The 21,354-nt window shown below is 49.2% G+C and overlaps 1 protein-coding gene across 1 annotated transcript; it reads right to left on the minus strand.

Moving 5' to 3' along the window:
- Positions 1-1,470: 1,470 nt before the first annotated feature.
- LOC123445581 (phosphatidylserine decarboxylase proenzyme 2) lies at positions 1,471-16,941 on the minus strand. The gene is made up of 21 exons (XM_045122581.1): positions 16,856-16,941; positions 16,587-16,666; positions 15,326-15,350; positions 15,161-15,220; positions 14,934-15,002; positions 14,473-14,568; positions 14,330-14,380; positions 13,674-13,757; positions 13,477-13,568; positions 13,212-13,367; positions 13,002-13,086; positions 12,757-12,868; positions 5,594-5,694; positions 4,952-4,999; positions 4,214-4,360; positions 3,470-3,565; positions 3,259-3,333; positions 3,053-3,145; positions 2,045-2,131; positions 1,913-1,963; positions 1,471-1,796 (listed from the first exon to the last, which is right to left on the minus strand). Exons 6-21 carry the CDS (start codon positions 14,503-14,505, stop codon positions 1,692-1,694), a joined length of 1,416 nt encoding a protein of 471 aa, XP_044978516.1. The 5' UTR covers positions 14,506-14,568; positions 14,934-15,002; positions 15,161-15,220; positions 15,326-15,350; positions 16,587-16,666; positions 16,856-16,941; the 3' UTR covers positions 1,471-1,691.
- Positions 16,942-21,354: the final 4,413 nt, after the last annotated feature.

Genomic DNA, 21,354 nt, shown 5'->3' on the forward strand with positions numbered 1-21,354 from the left:
GCTGGTGTTGGGAAACGTCGCATGAAAAACAAAAAAAATCCTACGCACACGCAAATATCCAGGGAGATGCATAGCAATGAGAGGGGAGAGTGTGTCTACGTACCCTCATAGATCATTAAGCAGAAGCATTTAAAACGCGGTTGATGTAGTCGTACGTCTTTACGATCCAATCGCGATACGTCCCGATCAATCGTCAAACGGACGTCACCTCCGCATTCAGCACACATACGGCTCAATGACGTCTTCGCCTCCTCCATCCAGTGAGCGAGAGCGGAGTAGTAGATGGGTTCTCCAACAGCACGACGGTGTGACAGAGGTGGTGGTGGAGCTAGTCCAGTAGGGCTTCGCCACACACACTACTAGAACGAGGACAGAGGAGCTACGGAGTAACGGGAAAGAGAGGGGCGCCAAAGGGTGTGTGTCCTCTTACCAGTCCCCCCCCCTCTATATATAGGTGGAAGGTGGAGGGGCGTAGTGGCCAGCCCTCCAAGCCCTTGGTCTGGCGCACGAAGGGGGAAGAGTTGGACTCCTAGTTCAATTACAGAGGTGGCCTTGACGGACTTGTACACCTCGCCCAATAAGGCTAGGGCGCCTCCCCTCATCCCATGTTGAACCTTGGGACGTGGTCGAACCTTTGGTAGACTTCTCGACTCCACTGGAAGTTTCTAGAACCTTCCGAAAGCTTCCGAGTACAATACCAAAAAAAACTAAAACTTTTTCTGGAACCCTGCAAACAAATTTTCATATATAAATCTTTACCTCCGGACCATTTTGGAGCTCGTCGTCATGTCCGGGATCTCATTCGGGACTCTGAACAACATTCGGTCACAACATACATAACTCAGTAATACTATAACATCATCAAACGTTAAGTGTGCTGACACTATGGGTTCAAGAATCATGTAGACATGACCAAGACAACTCTATGGTCAATAACCAATAACGGGACATGGATGTTCATATTTGTTCATACATATTCCACGAAGATCTTCATCGATCGAACCACCATGTCAAGGATTCAATCAATTCCGTATATAGTTCTCTTTGTCTATCGATATGTTATTTTTCCGAGATTCGATCATCGATATCTCCATACATAGTTCAATCGCGTTACCGGCAACTCTCTTTACTCATTCCATAATACAAGATCTCATGACTAACTATTTAGTCACATTGCTTGCAAGCTTCTTGATGTTGTATTATCGAGAGGGTCTAGAGATACCTCTTTCTCATACAGAGTGACAAATCCCAGACTCGATCTATGCTAACTCAACAGACACCCTCGGAAATATCTGTAGAGTACCTTTATAATCACCAATTACAAAATGACGTTTGATTTACACAGGGTATTCCTCCGATGTCAGTGAGTTGCGTGATCTTATGATCTTAAGAACAGATACTTGACATGAAAAAAGCGGTAGCAACAAACTAAGTGGTATGATCAAATGCTATACTTATGGTTGGGTCTTGTCCATCAAATCATTCACTTAATGGTGTGATCTCATTATCAAATAACAACCCATGCCTGTGGTTAGGAAACATTTAAGAAAAAATCGACTCTACAAGGATAATCTGCTAATTCTTGTCCATGCAAGCTTTTTCCTATAACTTTACATTTCTTTACCGTGCTGCACTGCACATGCTAACTTCTATCACTCAATTGAACACTTTTGTAGCTCTGAAACTTTTAGCTATTTGCTCCTTTTGGAGACGCCCAATGTTGTGCCCACCTCGACAAGAGTTTCCAGTGATCTTTCGCTGTTGGCTAGAAGATCAGCATCGAATTGTATTGCATCCTGTTGATGAAAAGAACATTTTAGTTTAGAGCCTTGAAGCAAGAGATAATGAATTGTTTATGAAGTTGATTATCAGCATCTAAAAAAAAGGAAAAAGGGAGAGAAAGAATGCAAACCTTCTCAAACACGCAGATTACCGTACTCCCTCCAAAAGAGAAATATCCAAACTGGGAGAAAGAAGATGAGTTAGATAATTAATACACTAGCATAAGCAGCAGAACAGTTGCAGGGATGGGTATAAAGGAAACCTCGTCTCCCTTGTGGACGTAGTCGCCCTCTTTTTTCACGAATGTGATGCTTCCTACCATAGTTGCTCCGATGGCAACAAATGCCACCTGAACCACGTGTTATTAAGAAAAAGTGCATGATCAGTTTAGGTAAAGTTCAGAAAGCTACTGGATGTTTACTAGGTACTAGACTGTTGCATCAACTAAGAATTGATAATTAATGAGAAGCGTGTGGAAGTAAGGCCCTGTTTGGGACCTCTCCAGCTCCCAGCTCCTCCAACTCTGCGGTCAGAGCCAGGCCGAACGGCGTAGCTCCACAGAGTTGAGAAGGAGAACCTGGCAACCTGGGTGCAATTTTGGAGTTGAAGCTGCTCATCCCTGAGGATCTGAGCTTAAATATGGCAATGCTCAAGGATGTTCTCCATGCATTAACTCATATAAATGGAAATGGAAAGCACAGACCATTGTTAAGAAGCAATAGACATTGATATTTTGACATGCAGTGATAATCAGTACGATCTTAATAAATTATACTGGCGACCTCCGTAAATGTGATCCTTACAGCTGTATGATTTAGGCACAGTTGCAAGGGTCACGCTATTAACATCAGACATGCCTTCAGCCTTCTCCGTGTTAAAGCTTTTCAGCCAGAACAGGGAAAAGAGTACAGGCCATATGAGGAGTCGCATTATATTCAGTAAGTTTGGTCATGACAGGAGAGGCAAAACAAACTCAGATCTTCAATGGTAGAAACAGCAGTAAGCAGTTGCATCATACTCCCTCCCTCCCAAAATAAGTGTCGTTGCTTTAGTACTGTATTTGTACTAACTTAGTACTCCCTCCGTCCCATAATTCTTGTCTTAGCTTTGTCTAGAAATGAATGTATCTAAATACTAAAACTTGACTAGATACATTCATATCTAAAGAAATCAAAGACAAGAATTTTGGGACGGAGGGAGTACTAAGTTAGCGACACTTATTTCGGGACGGAGGGAGTAGTATACAACAAAACAGCGACAAAAGACAAACCTTCCCAAACTCCGAAGTTGAGATTATTGAGATAACTCTTTTATTTTCGGTGAATACATTACAATACTTGCTGTTTACGGCGATGGGATTAACCTGTCAATACAAGGATATAAGCGCCAGTCATTTAGTGCTGAAAATTATAGCAAAGCACACAAATGCATCCCTTTCCACACGTGAGGAAGCATGTCAAGATGAGTATTCTTTACCGTGTACAAGCATCCAGGAATTTCCACAAATTTCTCTACAGTTCCTGACACGGGTACATGAAACCTATGGTAATCCTGAAAATTGTACATGAAACCTATGGTAATCCTGAAAATTGTACATGAAACCTATGGTAATCCTGAACATTGAAAAATGTAGATTGCAAAATGCAGTACATGTGCACGGGTTCTTGTAATGAGATTAAAGATTTACCTGAGGTGCAAGCCGAAAAATTACCAATGATCCATCTTTAAAAGCATTATAGTGTGCATCCGCCCCTAGGAGACCCTCAATTGAAAATTTGCGACCCTGGGAACAGAAGAAGAAGGGTACAATGAGATTTCAACCAAAGATGTCGTCACTAATCAGAGTTTAGACAATTTTACTGTAACCTTCACATACTACCCTAGCGTATAAAATAATAACTTTGTGAACCATGTTATCTTTAATGTCCTGAGAGCACCAGATCAATCAACTTATCATAATTATCAGTACCAAACATGGCATACGTCTGCATGGATCAAATGCCACTATGATAATAGAGTATCAGAAAGTCACCGACTATCGGCTTCAATTCAAAGAATGTTAGGAATGTCATTTAGTAACAAAAACTATGCCTTAAATGCAATACCTAACAAGTAACGACAGACAAGGGGCATTGAACACAAGATAAAAACTAACAGAAAATGCACTCTATTTTAGTTCTTATGATATGCACCAATGTTGTAGGTTATTTCCAATATAATATTGTCTTCCCTTTTACCATGCAGGCATGGACCTGTCAAATCAGAATGCATTGCATGGAATGCACATAAATATTCAGTGAGATTAGATGAGTCAACATCATATTTGACAAGTACTTATAGCCTTATCTATGGACATGAAGATACTTATATCTTGTGATTTCTTGAATTGAAAAATATATATATATGTAGTAGTAGTAAAGCAATGACTTACCTTAATCCAAAATCTTGTGCTCTCATCGACAGAACTATAAGCCATCAAACGGCAGTCAGCAGCACAGGTAGCAATACTATCATCATCAGTGTGTGCAATGGGCCTGGCACTGGGTTTCAATTGTCTTATGAAAAATTCATTAAATGTCTGCAGAGACAAGTATGGATTATAGTAACCTTGTAAGTACATACTTATACAAGGATAATAATGACGAGATACTTTTCTCAAATATAGATATGAAGATAAGCGTATAGCAGAATAAAGTGAGCCTCCTTGAGTACTTCATAAGGACAACTACACAAGGTTAAGAATGGATAAGTCGCACTTAGAACATGCTGTGACATTGGTAACCTTTTGAGGCAATGAAAACAAAGATAAACAGGCTAGTGTAGATGCATGGGCTATGATGCTGACGCACAACGGGAACAGGTGTCAGTAACTAATGAGTCATTTCAAATAGATGATGCATTCCTAGGCAATTTCATGTTGGCTACTTACTGCTACAACAAAGGAAAACATTACTGTTTCATGCTTCTAGTGGTTAAGCTAGGGCATCCACTATAAAGACGAGAAAAAAAAACCTGATTATTATTCCATTCAACATACCATTAAGACATTATTAAGATACGATGCAATGAACAAACTTGACTACAAAGAGAATGTATGCACTGACATACAAAGCTAGGACAAACAGCGGGGTAACATATGTCAAGAGGAGTGGAGACATATATTGCATACCTTAAAACTTTCAATAGGGTCCTTAGTCTCATCCATATTAATTTGACCCTGTATTCATATGCAAAAGATGTCAAGGATGGCAACAGTTGTTTTATGAAACAAAGCCATAATAAACATTTTAAATGGAAGTGAACGGTTCAAAAATAGGCGATTCCCAACCAGCTTATAGAAAATAAAGAACTTTGAGTAACCATAAATCCATAATAAAGGTGATGGGTTGAAGACCCTACTTTGAATTACAAGATGACATGCTTAAAATGAGCTTTCCATTCAAAACACAGTCTATGTATTTCCCTACTCACCATTTGAAGGTACGTGATCCAAAAGAATAACCATTATGACATAAGAGATGCCACAGAAGTTTCATAAAACAACACTATTTTAGGCAAGTTATTGCAATTCAACATTTTCCATGTTTATCACTGTGGAGGGCCTTTGAACCACATTGCCTATGTTGCCTGCAAATGAGAAGTGAAAACTATTGGTTGCTACAACCAAAGTTCCTCCAACATTTCTCAAAAAAAAAAAGTGCTGCAACATATATAATGTTACTTGCGGCCTTAAATCGTATGCCATGGAAACAAAATGGAGAAAATGTATATAGGTTATCCCACAGAGTACAGGAAAATAAACATTCCATACCGCAAATAACTCAAGGAACTTTGGAATATCTTTGGCAGATTCTGGTGAATTCATCTTCTTTCCTTGCTTCTCAGATAGGTTCTTCAAGATATCTTTGACACCTGCACATGAACAGTCTCAATTAGACAGGTAGGTGTTAATGCAAAAGAGTCTCTTTAGTGCCAGCATCCATCAAAAGACATAATACTAAGCCATGATAAAGACCAGATGTGGGTAAGAAAACTTTGCTGGCATAACCGTACTCTCAAATAGTGGCTCTCTGACGTTGTAAAAAAGTTATACCTAGAATCATAACAGCTTCATCGTCCTTGCATCAATTTTTTTTTGTTGTTTTTTTTTGTACATTTTTATACACGGTCGTGAATCATCGATGGCTCCCCCCTCCGCTCCTCGCAGCTCCCGCTCCTAGCCAGCGCCCGCGCCTAGACGAGGAGCCCCGCCGCCGTCCTGCCCGCCGGTCGCCCCCGCTTCCGCCGCGCCATGGCCACTTCCGATGACGGCCGCGACCCGCGCCGCCACCACCGCGAGGACCGATGGAAGGACTCGGACAGCTCCTCCTCCGGCACGCTCCTACCGCGACGTCGCCCGCACCGCCCCTCCTCCTCCGCCGCCGGTGCGCCAGCCGCAGGCGGCCCCCATCCCGGCCCCGCTTCTACCCGCCTGGGCCCCCGCTCGGAGGTCCACCGCGTGGAGGACGCGACGCAGCCAGCGCCGGACACGGGCGGAGCCTGGGAGCAACCAAGGAGCCGGCATCGCCGAAACTACCGGCGTGCGGACGCGCCCACGCCGCGGCTCCGCCGCAGCCCTACGCCGGAGGAATCGGCGGGCCTCTGCTTCCGCTGCCTCGACCCGGGCCACACCGTCCGCCACTGCACCAACGGGCTCCGCTGCCGGCGTTGCCTCCTCCTTGGCCACGATTCCCGAAACTGCACCCCTACGAGTCGGGCTCGCGACCGCGCTCTCCTGGCTTCGACCGCTCCGCCCCAGCGGCGTGCGGCTCCGACGCCACCCCCTCCGCCGCCCCGCGCCGCAACGCCCCCACCCCCGCCGCCCCGCGCTGCGACGCCCGCTGTTGACCCCCCCGGCCCAGCGCGCGTCATCGTCCCCCGCTCCGTTGAGATCGAGGAAGCCGAGGCGGTGCTGCAACATGGGATGGTGGCCACCATCACCGGCCCCAGGCCGCCCGTCGCCGCCGACGAGGTCGCGGACGCGCTCTTCAACAACCTCGAGCTGCAGCCCGGCGACTTCTCGATCCACCTCCACCACCCCGAGGACTTCCTCATCGTCTGCGCCTCGCAGGCCATCAAGGACAGGATCTATGGCGATCACCACATCGAGGGCCCTTCCTTCTCGCTGTCTCTGCGCCCCTGGAGCAAGCTCGCCCACGCCGGCTATGATAGCCTGGGACACCGCGTCGAGCTCGAGCTCCGCGGCATCCTGGCGCAAGCTTGGAACTTGAGCACGGTCGAGCGCATCCTCGGCGACTCCTGCTGGGTGGAGCGCCTCCATCCCGAGACTCGTTCCAGGTCCAACCTCGCCACCTTCCGGCTCTCTGGCCGCACCCGCGACCCGTCGTCCATTCGCCGCCACGTCGTCCTCGAGATCGTCGAATGCATCCCGGCGCGTGCCCCCTCCCAGGCCCCCACAGTGCGCTCCCTCACCTACCAGATCGCCATCAGGGTGGTGCACGATGAGAACAGCCGGCACGCGGCCCCTCCCGCCCGCCACGCCGGCGACCCTGGGGACGACGGAGGGGATCCTCCCCCCGGGCGCAATGATGGTCGTGGCCCTGGTCACCGCTACGGCCGTAAGCGCCGACGCCCCAACGCGCCGGGTGCGCCCGCTGGCCATGCCAAAGGTGCGCCGCTCGACTCCCTAGCATGGGCCACCGCCGAGGGCTCGCGCCGTTCTGACGGGGTCGCGGTCGACCCCTTCTGGAAGTCCGCCGATCACCGCTTCCGTACGATCCGGCCGCCGGCGCCGGCGGCTGCCACTGCGCGCATGATAGGCATGTTGCCATGGCCCGGGAGGACTGGGCCCCATTGCAACCGTCATCAGCCTGCAAAAGATAAAGCAACCTGGCAGAGGAATGACCGATCTCCTGTCCAAAGTGCGGCCGGGCCCTCCACGGTCCAAGATGCGACCGGTGTTCTTTCGGCGGGGACAGCTGGCGCCCCCCCAATTGATCAGCCGCCCTTCCTCGCCAGGGACAGGGCCCGCCACCCGCCGGCTAGGCTTGTTGCCTTCCGCGCACGAGCGCGATCCGCTCTGCACCCCGCCTGGCTCGGCCGCTGCGCCGGCCCCACCGGCCCCAGATCCAAGGCGTGCTTGGCACGATGAGACCCCTGACCCGCTCGGGGACGAGATGGTCCCCGATTCCCTGCCTCCCCCGTCCGCGGCACCCGAGGAGGATATCCTGTCGGGCCAAAGGGGGTCTTTGGCAGCGTCACCCGCTGCCAGCCCACGCGATGACGTCTCCGAGGAGGCCTCGCCCTCCCGCCCTTTCGACCCCGAGGACGACCCCGCCCTCGTGCCAGACGCGGGCTCCCCTCAGCTGACGCATGGGCCACCCTCCACTCTCGGGCTGGGCCTTGGCAACACCTCGGCTGGGCCGAGCCTTGGCGACAGCCTTGCGCCCAGGAACGCGCCCCTGCCAGCCAGCCCACACTCGATGGAGACCCCTCGCCCCACTGCATGCCGATTCGCCTCGCCGCCCATCACGCTGCGGAGATCGCGCCCGAGACCCGAACAGCGCCCCATCGCCTGGACGCTGGGGGACTTCCTCGCGGCTGCCACTGGCCAGCTCAAAACCGCCCTGCCTACTCCCGGGAAGCGCCCTCGTCGCCCCACCCTCTGCTTCTCGCCGCGGCCGCTCAGCCACCCCGAAGGTGGCGACCTCGGTGCCCCCCACAGCTGAGCGGCAGGCTCGCGTGCAGATTCTGCGCACCCTGGGCATCATCGACGCCAACCAGGTGATCACGGCGGACGCGATGAAAGCTTACGACGGCGTGTTCGCGACAGAAATCTCGGTGGACGTGCTCGCCGCTATCGCCAAGCTGGTCGATCGCGAGCTGCCCGCGATTGTAACCCCGATCCCATGCATGTCCGTGCACGATGGCTGCCTCGCGGAGGTCTAGCCCGCTGTTGTATCCCGCTGTCGAATTAGTTCTTTATGTCTCACAACCTTAAGTTGCTGATCTGGAATGTGCGCGGGCTGAACGCGAGGGCGCGCCGCCTGGCGATCCGCTCGCTCGTCGCCACGACCGACGCATCGATAGTGTGCCTGCAAGAAACGAAGATGGCCCTCATTGACCCCTCGATTGTTCTGGAGACCCTGGGCCTCAACTTCGACGGCTTCTTGTCCCTGCCCGCGGAGGACACACGCGGAGGCATCCTCCTTGCTTGGAAGAGCAGAGTCGTGACGATCTCCGACCCACTGCTCACCACCAATGCACTCGCCGCTAGGGTTGCCTCTCCCGCGGGCACGCCGTGGTGGATCTCCGTTGTCTACGGCCCCCAAGACGAGGATGGCAAGGTCGCGTTCCTCCAGGAGATCCGGGACGTGCGCCGCGACTGCACGGGCCCGTGGATGCTTTGCGGCGACTTCAACCTTATCCTGCGCGACGAGGATAAGAACAACGGGAACCTTAACCGGAGAATGATGGGCCGCTTCCGGCGTTGCATTAGCGATCTGGCCCTGAGGGAGGTATACCTCAATGGCCGCCGTTACACCTGGTACAACGTGCAATCTCCGCCAACGCTGGTGCGCCTGGACAGGGTCCTGTGCACGTCAGACTGGGATGACGCCGTCGGCGACTGCCACTTACGCTGCCTCGCCTCCGTGGTGTCTGACCACAGCCCCCTCCTGCTGGATTGCTCCCCCACACCCCCAACTCACCGCAGGTTCCGCTTTGAGGAGTTCTGGTTGCGCCTTGACGGATTCCAGGAAACGGTGGCGCTAGCCTGGGCCTCGGTGCACGACGATGACCCATTCCGTCGCCTCCAGCTGCGCCTGCAAGCGACAGCCAAAAGGCTCACTAGCTGGAGTGCCAAATCAGTGGGCAACGTAAAGCACAAGCTCGCGCTATGCAGGGTGCTCGTCCTCAGTTTCGACAAAGCCCAGGAGGACCGGACGCTCTCGCCACACGAGGTCTGGCTGCACAAAAGTCTAAAACTTAGCTTCCTAGGCTTCGCCTCTCTCGAGCGCACGATGGCCCGGCAGCGTGCGCGCATTGCATCGCTCAGGGAAGGGGACGCCAACACTGCCTTCTTCCATCGACAGTGCTCTTACAGGCGCCAGAAGAACTCCATCTTCAGCCTGTCCTCTGGCCAGCAGACCCACACGGGGCAGAACGAGATGGCGCAGGCCGTCTTCGGCCACTTCGACGACCTCATTGGCACGGCCCCAGACCGCGAGCGCGCGCTTAACCTCGAGCACCTTATCGAGACGGATCATGGCCTGCATGACCTCGACGCCCCATTCCCGGAGGAGAAAATCTGGCACACGATCACGCGCATGCCGGCGCGTAAGGCGCCCGGACCAGACAGCTTCACCGCGGAGTTTCTCCGCGCTTGCTGGGATACTGTAAAGCCGGACTTCATCGCCGTGTTCCAACAGCTGCATCAGCTTCGGGGCCGAGGATTCCAACGCCTCAACCAGGCCATGATCTCCCTCCTCCCTAAGCACGCGAATGCCCAGGCAATCGGCGACTTCCGCCCCATCAGCCTCATCCACCTGGCTGCCAAGGTCTTCGCCAAGACGCTCTCGCTCCGCCTATCCCCAAAGCTCGACAGGCTGGTTAGCAAGAACCAGAACGCTTTCATCGTGGGTCGTTCCCTGCACGACAACTTCGTGCTCGTCCGACAGTCGTTGCGCCTCCTGCACCAGCTGCGTTTGCCCAGGATCCTGCTCAAGCTCGACCTCGCGCGCGCCTTCGACACCATCTCATGGCCCTTCCTGTTCGAAGTTCTCCGTCAGTACGGCTTCGGGTGCAGGTTCTTGGATTGGTTGGCCATCCTACTGTCATCCACAAACTCTCGGGTGCTGCTCAACGGCGAGCCAGGCCCCCCCATCTGGCACCGCAGGGGGCTTAGGCAGGGCGACCCCCTGTCACCCCAGTTGTTCGTCCTCGCGGTGGACACGCTGGGCCACCTCTTCCAGCGGGCTGCGACCTTGGGCATCCTGGAGCACCTCCACCCACGCCGCCCCATCCCGATCATCTCGCTCTTCGCGGATGATGTGGTACTGTTTTGCCACCCCTCCCCCAGTGATCTGGCCGCGATCATGGCGATCCTGCAGCTCTTCGGGCAAGCTACGGGCCTCCACGTCAACTACAGCAAGAGCTCTGCAACTTTGCTCAACTGCGCCCCGGGCGACTCTACAACGGTAGCGGCCAAACTTGGATGCAGGATTGCAGACCTGCCAATCACATACCTTGGAATCCCGCTCACCATTAGACGGCCCACGAACGCGCAGCTGCAACCCTTGGTCGACAGGGTCGGAGAAATGCTGCCAAACTGGAAGTCCCGCCTCATGAACAAAGCGGGCCGGCTCGCGCTTGTCAAGTCCGTACTCTGCGCAATCCCCATTCACCAACTGCTCGTCCTCTCCCCCCCGAAGAAGACTTTGAAGCTCATTGAGAAGATCGAGAGGGGATTCCTTTGGGCAGGTCGCGTCGCCGCCAACGGTGGCAGCTGCCACGTCAACTGGCGCCGCGTCTGCCGGCCGCTTTCCCTCGGTGGCCTCAGAATCCAGGACATGGAACGCGATGGACTAGCCCTTCGGCTGCGCTGGCTTTGGTTTAGCCGCACCGATGAGAGGAGGGCCTGGCATGGCCTTGACCTCCACTTCACCAACGAAGAGCGCGCCCTGTTCTATGCCTCCACCTTGCTTGCCGTGGGCGACGGGCGATCGGGCAAATTCTGGGAGGATCACTGGATTGACGGCCGCTCCATCAGCGAGCTCGCGCCACAGCTCTACGCTTGCGTCCCCAAGCATTGGCGCAAGCAGCGCACCATCGCAGATGGCCTCCAGAACCATGCCCTGGCGCGCGACATTCGCGGCGACTTGGGCATTCATGAGATCGGCCAGTACCTGCTGCTCTGGCGCACCACCCAAAGCGTCACGCTCCACGACCAGCCGGAACAACTCATCTGGAGATGGACCCCGAGCGGAACATACTCCGCGCGTAGCGCCTACCTAGCGACCTTCCACGGCTCCGTTGCCTGCGGCTCCTCGCAACTGACCTGGAGGAGCTGGGCTCCCCGCGCATGAAGTTCTTCCTATGGCTCGTCAGCCTGGACCGGTGCTGGACTGCGGATAGGCTGCGCCGCCACGGCCTACAGCATCATCCGCGCTGTGTCTTCTGCGACCAGGAGCCCGAGACTATGCGCCACCTGCTCGTCACATGCCCCTTCTCACGACAGGTGTGGCACGAGACGCTCTCCTGGCTGCGGATGACATGCTGGCCACCGGACCATGAGGCAACGCTAAATGACTGGTGGTTGCACGCCATGCGAGAGACTCCCAAGGCCATGCGCAAGGGATTGGCCACGATCACCCACCTGACGGCGTGGCTACTTTGGAAACACCGCAACTCCTGCGTGTTCGACGGCGAACAGCCCTCCATGGCACTGCTAACCGCTAGGATCAGAGAGGAGGCAGCCCTTTGGGCTCGGGCTGGGGCTGTTGGCCTGGGGGTAGTCCTGCCGATCACCTGGGATGCTCACTAGCCTAGTGTTTTTTCTTTCTGATTGAGCCTCAGGCTCGGACCCTTGTACAGTTTTTACTATCCTCCTTTTCAATGAAATGAAACGCAAAGCTTTTGCGCTTTCCCGAAAAAAAAAATTGTACAAATATGGTGTCTTAATGGCTCAAAAATAGAGTTATGTGTTGTCACCAGCATACGCACAGGGGTATATTAATTGGTCGCTAGAAGTACAGTTAGTTTCAAGATCACGTTGTCGCCAAGTGAACATTTATTGGGAACTCATCATTGCTCTAACTAGTAACATCCACAAAACAAGATTCTTGAAATAATGATAGAAGTACAAACTTCAGCTGTTGCTTGTTTAAGACAATGGGGAGCATTCAAATATATTTGAATAATGTTCATTATGTGTATAATGTTCATTCTTAAAATGATGTTTATTGTTCAGCATACCTGAATCAATAAGAGTGAGCCCTACTTTCGATTGATATAATGCCCTCATTGACAACACTATCTTTCCATCTATTGCTTCTTCAACTAGCCTCTTTGTTCGCCGATCGAAAACCTAAATCATCGTCTTGAGTTAAAGAAAGAAAAGAACAATGCAAATATGCAATTGAAATCTATATACAATATCACATAAAACACTTCACACACCACTAAGAATATGACAAGTCAATATAACTAATGAAACATACCAGAATATGCGAGGCAGTAGAGCCAGAGCGCAAACCAACATCATACGAGGAAAAATTAGCCCATTCACTAAGCTTAAACATCCACCTGCACACAACAAGTATTATTATATGACTAAGTATAAATTGCTCTTGCTAAAATAAAATTTAAAGAAGAGAAAAACGTATGTGATAGCTAGAAGGCTAGAATCATCAGTACATGAAACGCCTTACCCATATGCAGCTTGCTTATCCGTGAGGAATCCTCCAGTCATAATCTGATTGCCAGTGCCCTCATCAAAGCAAAGTGTCATGTGTATCATATCATTTATTTTATCGTACTTCCCAAGACTTTCACCACAGACAGGACAGTTACTGATAATTGGTTCTCTGAAATAAGGGGTAGAGCATAACAAATGATACTATTAAATGTTACAGATAATCAATACGGTTAAACTTGGAAGCAGAACTAAATATGGAAAAGGTAGCTATTAATTACTTCTCTTGCTGATCAGCTAATAGGGCAGCTAGTTCATCCATGTCAACTATGCCATCACCATTTGTATCTGCTCGGCGGAAAAGCTCTTCAATCTGAAGTATTATAGCAACTAGTAAGATATACTAACCACTTCAGAAAAGGGACCAGCTAAAACTAGAAGGCACATAACCCCCAAGAAAATGAGAATAAAGTTCAACCTTATTAACTGCTAGGCCATTACCAAAAGCTTTCATCAAGTCCGAGAATTCAGATAAGGAGAGCTTTCCGTCTTCGTTGTAGTCCTGCCATAACAAGAGTAATGTTGCGCTTTGTAGGGTAGAATATAATTACATACGGAAATTAACACAATACATGCAACATGGAACTGAGCTGTAAGGCATTTTAAAAAAATGTGGTTCTGCTCAAAGATTAGTGGCTCAGAGACACAATAAAGACTGAAGAAGACTGCCCTCGATAGTAGTAGCAACGGCAACACCAAAAGTAAATGATGAGCAACAATAATAAGACATCTATGAACAGACATCAATTCATTTTGTAAAACTGATGAGAATAGATACAAGGAATAACTGACGATTGTGAAGAGCTTTCAAATGATTTTTACTACTATATCTTCAATAGATCCGATTCTCAACAACTCTGCACAGTTTATCTTGCTTCGCTATGTTTGGATGATTCTAAGTTCAGATCAAATTTTCTAACCACTTTCAGTTGCAGTATTCAAACGTCAATGTCTAAAGTTACTTAAAAAGACCATATGAAACTAATGGTGCGCTCCATTGTTCAAGCGACAAGATAATCAAGTATCAATCATATATGAAAAAGAGAATATGATTAACCAAGACTGCAAGCATACCACTATAGCTAAGACCCGGCGTGCAAAGCTTTGTTCTGTTTCAACAGGATCCTGCAACAGAACTACAAAATTCAGTACTTGAAACCTGGGAAATTCTCTGCGAGTGCTAATAACAACACACAGGAAACAGAAATAGTGGTTACTTCAATGTAGCAGGATACGGATATGGTTCCCATGGTGGTAATGGACGATGATGGGTCCAACAAAGCAAGGTCCTCAACATGTTCCTCCTCCAAGTCCTGCTAGGTAAAAATGTTAATCGAAAATATTCAAAATATCAAAACTAAAATACCACCAGAAAGTTGTAAACATTATCAATTTATCTATTATGTTAGATTAAGATCTGTTGTACAGAAATACTAGAAAGTTCCAGCCTAGATCTATGAAGTAGGTAGGCACGATATGGAAATAAATTATGCATACACACATTTGAATCAAGATATTCTACACAGTGCCGCTCTCTTGAATCTTCAATAAAATACTATCACAGTCTTCCCATGAATTAAGACAAAGAGGATATGCGTTTCCTCACAGGTGCATGCAGAGAACCAAACCAGAGATATACTATAACTAAAGACTGAGACGGCAAAAATATCAGTGTTACCTTAGTGAGCAAGTCAAAGAGATCAACTTCACAGTAACCAACCAAGGTATTCTTCGAGAACCGGTTAGTCTGCAAAGTTGCCAAAAACATAATGTCACTGAACTGAACTGTTGCCTCGATTTACGGTTAAAAAAGAATCTTCAAAAGCTTCCAATCAGTAATTTGCTTATGCTGAAGCATACACGTGTGGACTGCTCACAGCGGAAGTAACACAGTTAGCAGCATACCTCAAAAACAGATATTCGTGCAATATGAGGTCCATTTGTTTCTATTACAACTTTCTTTTCCTGCATATTCACAAAAAAAATATGTAAATCTACACAGCTCCATAGTTAATAAAGGAAACCATGTTATTACCGGATAAAGAGCAACAGAAAAGACAGATTACTCACTGAATTCCATACAGGCCTGTGAGTGCTGCAGACAGTGTTTGTAGTTCAAAAACATGAGCAAGGACAAGTAAGAGAAAGAGAGGAAAGGATGTTAGATGTGTGTCATACAAGCGTACATGCTGTATATTTTAAAACAGAAGAAAAAACAAATGAAATCAGATTCACTAGGTGCAGCATGTTCAGCACTTTTCATATCTCGCTGTCATATACTTGTGATGAGAAGAATATTCGTGAAAAGCCTGCTGCGACCAAAATGAGGTGGGATTTCTGCCTGTCGCAGAACAGATTCCGATTCCAAGAACATTATCCTGATTCCCAAGTCCTGTACTACTACTAGCACTCGCTATCATAGGAAGACCGGGAGCTTATCTGCTTGCTCCCGAACATGTTGTAGATTGATAGTAACACTTTCTAGGCACATCGATTCACGAACCACGAACGGCAGGGAGGTTCATGGAAGCATGGAGAGCAAAGGGGGCAAACATGGTACTGAAACAGTGTTTGTGGTTAAAAAACATCAGCAACGACAAGTAAGCAAAACAGGGGGAAAAAAGGGCGTTAGCTGTGTATCATACGAGCATACACAGGGTATATTTCGAAACAGGGGAAATTTGAGCTCACCCAGATTCACAAGCTGCAACAGTTGAGAATTTTCCTATTTTGCTGCCATAGATCATCTGATTTCAGACAGTTGCGATCAAGAGAAAATTCAGGAAATGGCCTGCTGCAAACACGAAAATAGGCCGAGTTTTTTTGCCTGTCAAAGTTTTTCGTATTTCGGTGCCATGGATCTTCTGAACTCAGACACTAGCGGTGAAGAGAATATTCAGGAAAGGGCCCTGCTGCAACGAAAATAAGATGGGGGGTTTCGCCTGTCAAAGTTTTTCGTATTTCGGTGTCATGGATCTTCTGAACTCAGACACTAACGGTGAAGAGAATATTAAGGAAAGGGCCCTGCTGCAACGAAAATAAGCTGGGGGGTTTCCGCCGTCGCAGAACAGATTCCGATTCCAGGAGCAGTATACTGATTCCCAAGCCTTCTAGTAGTAGCACTCGCTGCAGTAAGTAGACAGGGAGCTTATCCGGTTGCGCTGGAACGTGTGACGGACGGTAAAACTTTGCTAGGCACGCCGATTTCACGAACCACGGACGGCGTGGAGGTTAACGGAGGCATGGACGAGCTCGGATCAGGACAAGCATGGGCAGAGATTAATTAATTGATAGTAGTAGTAGTGTGGAAAAACATGGCGGTGAATTCCACCTGTCGGAGGTCTCGGTGCGGTAGGTGCGCTCCCCGAGCGAGAGGCAGGCGAAGAACTTGTCCTTGAACCGCAGGTCCGCCTGCGCCACGCCACCAAACCGAAATCAAACAAGGTAAAATCGAAGCGGAACCGCCGATTACCAGGCCCACTCAAGCCCGCCCGCCCGCCCGCACGCGAAAATCGAAGCGGAACCGCCAATTCACCCGCACACGGTCCCTCGTCGGGGCCGGCGCGGGCGGGGAGGGGAGGGGAGGGGGAGCGCGCGCACCTTGACTATGCGGATGCGGGCGATGCCGGCGAACTCGTCGGCAGCGACGCCCTTCCCCGAGTCCCCGGCGTCCCCGGCCGCGGCGCCGCCGCAGCGGTCGCGGCCGCGGTGGCGGCGCAGGCGCAGGCGGCTGCGGAAGCGGGAGAAGCGGGACGGCAGCTGCGGCTCGGCGCCGTTGGCGGCCCCGCCGACGGCGCGGCCGTTGTGGCGGGAGGTCGAGTGGGCGTGGCCCATCCTTGAGCGGCGCGGCGAGGGGCGGGGCGGGTGTGGACTAGGCAGCGGTGGGAGCCAGCGGGAGTTGGAATTGACGCCGGCAGGCAAAAAAGGCGCGGCGCCTTTCGACGCGGTGGGGGAGAGGTGGGTGGGTGGGTGGGTGGGGCCCGCGTGTCGGCCAGGTGAGCGGACGTGTGCGGCTGACCGGCCGGCTTCCATCGATGGAAGTTTGACGAGACGGATCGGAACCGGCGGGTGTGCGGCCGACGTGTGGTCCCGCTCTACTGTCCAGTGCGCATGCTTGCTGTTCGAAGCAGCCAAATTATTACTCCCTCCCTTGCATAATTCCTGTCGTCCTGGTTTTAGTTCAAAAAATCAACCACGTCAAAAAATCATTGAATAGTACTCCCTCCATAAACTAGTATAAGAGCGTTTAGATCACTATTTTTATTATCTAAACATTTTTATATTAGTTTACAGAGGGAGTACGCGGTAGTATAGATGTGAGAATTCATTTTACAAACACGGTTAAAATCTACAAAGTTTCACTCAAAACTTTATTATGTTATTGATATATACACGTACGTACAACACCGTGTCAGAAATGCATCTACGGCCTTGTGAAAAACACACCAACTTTCAAAAGACTTCTGTTTGTTCTGCATCTGTGAAGCCGCCGCGCGTGGTCTCTGCCCCACATGAATTTTTCAATGCTCCTTTTCTTAATGAAGTCACTTTGAGGCGAGACATGAGTTCATTCATATAAGGGCTTAGCCGAGTAGCCAGGACAACGGCGATGATCTTGGCAAATGGCGGTGGTGTGGATCAGACTAATGGGGTGGTAGTCCCTGACCTCCTCCGCCCTCCTTTCTTGGGCAGAAGGATGATGTTTGCCTAATTAAGACAATGAAGGTTTGCGGCGTGGAGGTTATTGAACTGATGCACAACTTTCACGATGTCATCTTTGATAATGTGCACGCATTTTTTGAAGAAGAGCCCAGTCAATCCGGCTAGTCCCGGTGCCTTGTCGTCCGGCATGAGGTAAATGGTTGCTTTGACTTTCTCCTTTATGATGACATCGGTAATGCCCGAGAGATCAATTGGTCTGAGGTTGAGGCTCTCCTAGTTTGGGTCCTTTTACCTCAACTGTCCTCCGCCCAAGTTGCTTTCCAAGTGACCGTGCATGATTTCCTCCTTTTGGGGATCCGTAACCCAACCATTGTTCCTCTTTAGAGGGTGGATGTGGTTCTTTCTGCGTTTGGCATTGACTCTGAGGTGAAATCTTGTTGTGTTGGCATCCCCCTCTTTGATATTGGCAATACGGGCACATTGCTTCTTCCTTGCCCGCTCCACGACAGCTAGGATAATGCTTCGCAGCTTAATGCGAAAGCGAAGATCATGCTCCTTCATAGGAAACAACCAACCTTGATTTTCGTCAAAAAATAAAATTATTTCACGTGTAACAAGAACCATCACGATCTTGCTACCATCGAGTATGCAACTAGAGAATTGCTTCGAATATGCTTCCGCCCTAAAAGAAAAATATTCAACATGTTTCGGAATCATGACGATGTTGTTTCCATTGACTAAAAATTGCTTCCATGGAAATATTTTTTTGCTTTCATCAAAAAAGAAAAATATTCCCAATAAATTACACATGTTTCATACAAACCATGAATTAGTTTGCAAAGAATGAGAAATTGCTACTGTCAAATAGAGAGTATGCTACAACAGGCAAAAGTCAAATTGCCTCCTATTTCAAATGTGGCATCCACGAGTAGAACTTGCAGTGCCCCTGCCCGAGTGCCTCGATCTTCTTCATCGTGCCTTCCTTGAGGTTGTATATCCTTGACAACCCGAACCTCTCCCATGAATGATATAAGGCAGAGATGAAAATCTACTTCCAGATAAGAGTAGCAAATTTCGTTGAGCGAATACAAAATCACCGTGTGGAGATCTCTAGAACACTTCAAATAATAGAAAAGCCTCATAGAATAAGGAAAATAGAAAACCATGCGTCATACATAATGTACAAGAAGGTTTAGGTTCAGGTTGAATGTGGAAGGACAAGAAGGTTAGTGTTGAAGCGATAATTGTTATTGTTGGGAGCATGGAAGAGAGTAAGTATTTTTAGCAGCTTTGTAATAAGATATATGTTTATGAAAAATGGAAGGAACATATAAAAATACAGATGGAAGCACATCATAAGATGACTCGAAGCTTTGGCTGAGTTGTAGTCAAGCATCAAAGAATCAAACGTACATGGAACTTTAGTAGTTGAAGTTGTAAGGAAAAGAGTAAAAGGCATCTAGATAAGGATGAAAGCATCGCATGAGACTATTTGAAAAAAAATTACAGTGAAGGATTACATATTTGACGTTGAAGCTTACAAGGTATATACTCCCTCCGTTCCTAAATATTTGTCATTTTAAAGATTCAACTATGGACTATATACGAAGTAAAATGAGTAAACTTATCCTCTAAATTATGTCTATATACATTCGTATGTAGTAAATCTCTAGAAAGACAAATATTTAGGAATGGAGGGAGGAGATGTGAATATGTGAGTAGTTGACACTATGACAGACTCGAATATGTGTGCGTAAATTTGTGATCTAAAAATAAATTTAATCGAAAATAAATTAGGAAAAAACATGATACATCATAGACAATTTGTGATTTGGGGATGGGGAGCTCCAAATAGTGACAGAATTTTGCAATCGAAAAGCCTATACTACCGTCCGCCGATGTACCCACAGATGCAACAACTTCAATCGATGGGGGAGGCAGTAGATTGTCGGCGGGGTGGTAGATGCGAGGGGAAACAAGCTGGTGGTGCGGGCGGGTCGAGCTAGCCGGTGAGGTGGAGGTGTGGTGTCGCGTCAGTGGCCGGTGAGATCGCGTGGAGATGTGGCGTAGTTGGCTGGTCACAGCGAGAATCGATGGCTGCGGGCATGGATCTGACGAGCGGTCACTGCCAGTGAGGTGAGCGAGGAAGCAGAGCACGCACTACAAAAAATATGATAATGTGTGACGCTCATTCTGTGATGATTCAGTGAAAAAACGTCATACTTTGTGAAATAAGGATGATTCCCTGACTTTTTTCACTGAATCGTCACAGAATGTGCGTCACAGACTATCATATTTGTTGTAGTGACAGCAGGCACAATGTAGGGAGGATCGATTAATGCAGGGAGTGGGTCTCGAGAGAGTAGCGGCGGGGGGATTACGTGCGGGCTCCACGCGTTGGGGGCATTTGCTTCTTTTTTTTCAAATCAAATTGAAATCTGTTAATTTTCTAATGAATCGATGGGCATCAAGGATTCTGACGCTAACGTGCATCAGACTATAGATGCAAATCGTTTACCTTTACACAAGGCATTATCACCAGGCCTAGTCAATCTTCTGGCGTAGTATATGAACGAGAACAAAACTTAACACAAATGAATGCTCTTATATTTCTTTATGGAGGGAGTACTAGCCAAGACTCACGGTAAATGACGGTGAATGTTCGTCCTGTTGGAAATATGCCCTAAAGGCAATAATAAATTATTTATTATTATATTTTTTGTTTGTGATAATCGTTTATTATCCATGCTATGGTTGTATTGATTGGAAACTCAAATACATGTGTGAATACAGTGTACCGGGAGTGACGAATGGGTTCCGGGAGTCCATCGGGAGGGGCCCACCCATCCGGGAGTGAGCCCAAGGCCATAGGATGGCCCCACAAATCCCTAGTGGACTAGTGGAGTCAGCCCAAGGGGCCCATGGCGCCACATAAGAAATATCAAAGAAAAGAAAAAGGGAAATGGAAAAAGGGAAGGTGGGAAGGAAGGAGTGGACTCCTCCCCCCAAACCGAATTGGGGTGGGAGTCCACCTCTCCCTTGGCCGATGCACCCGTTGAGGGCTTGGCAAGCCTCCTCCCCCTCCCTCCTACATATAGTGGTCTTTTAGGGCTGATTTGAGACATCTTTTGCCACGTGCAACTCAACCCTAAACCACATAGTTCCACCTCTAGATCAGATTTTTGCGGAGCTCGGGCGGAGCCCTGCAGGAGTATATCATCACCACCACCGGAGCGCCGTCACACTGCCGGAGAACTCATCTACTTCTCTGTCTTGCTTGCTGGATCAAGAAGGCCGAGATCATCGTCGAGCTGTACGTGTGCTGAACGCGAAGGTGCTGTTCGTTCCGCACTAGATTGGAACGGATCATGGGACGGATGCGGGACGGTTCGTGGGGCGGATCGAGGGACGTGAGGACGTTCCACTACATCAACCGG

The sequence above is a fragment of the Hordeum vulgare genome, chromosome 3H, assembly GCF_904849725.1.
Source record: "Hordeum vulgare subsp. vulgare chromosome 3H, MorexV3_pseudomolecules_assembly, whole genome shotgun sequence".
NCBI lineage: Eukaryota > Viridiplantae > Streptophyta > Magnoliopsida > Poales > Poaceae > Hordeum > Hordeum vulgare.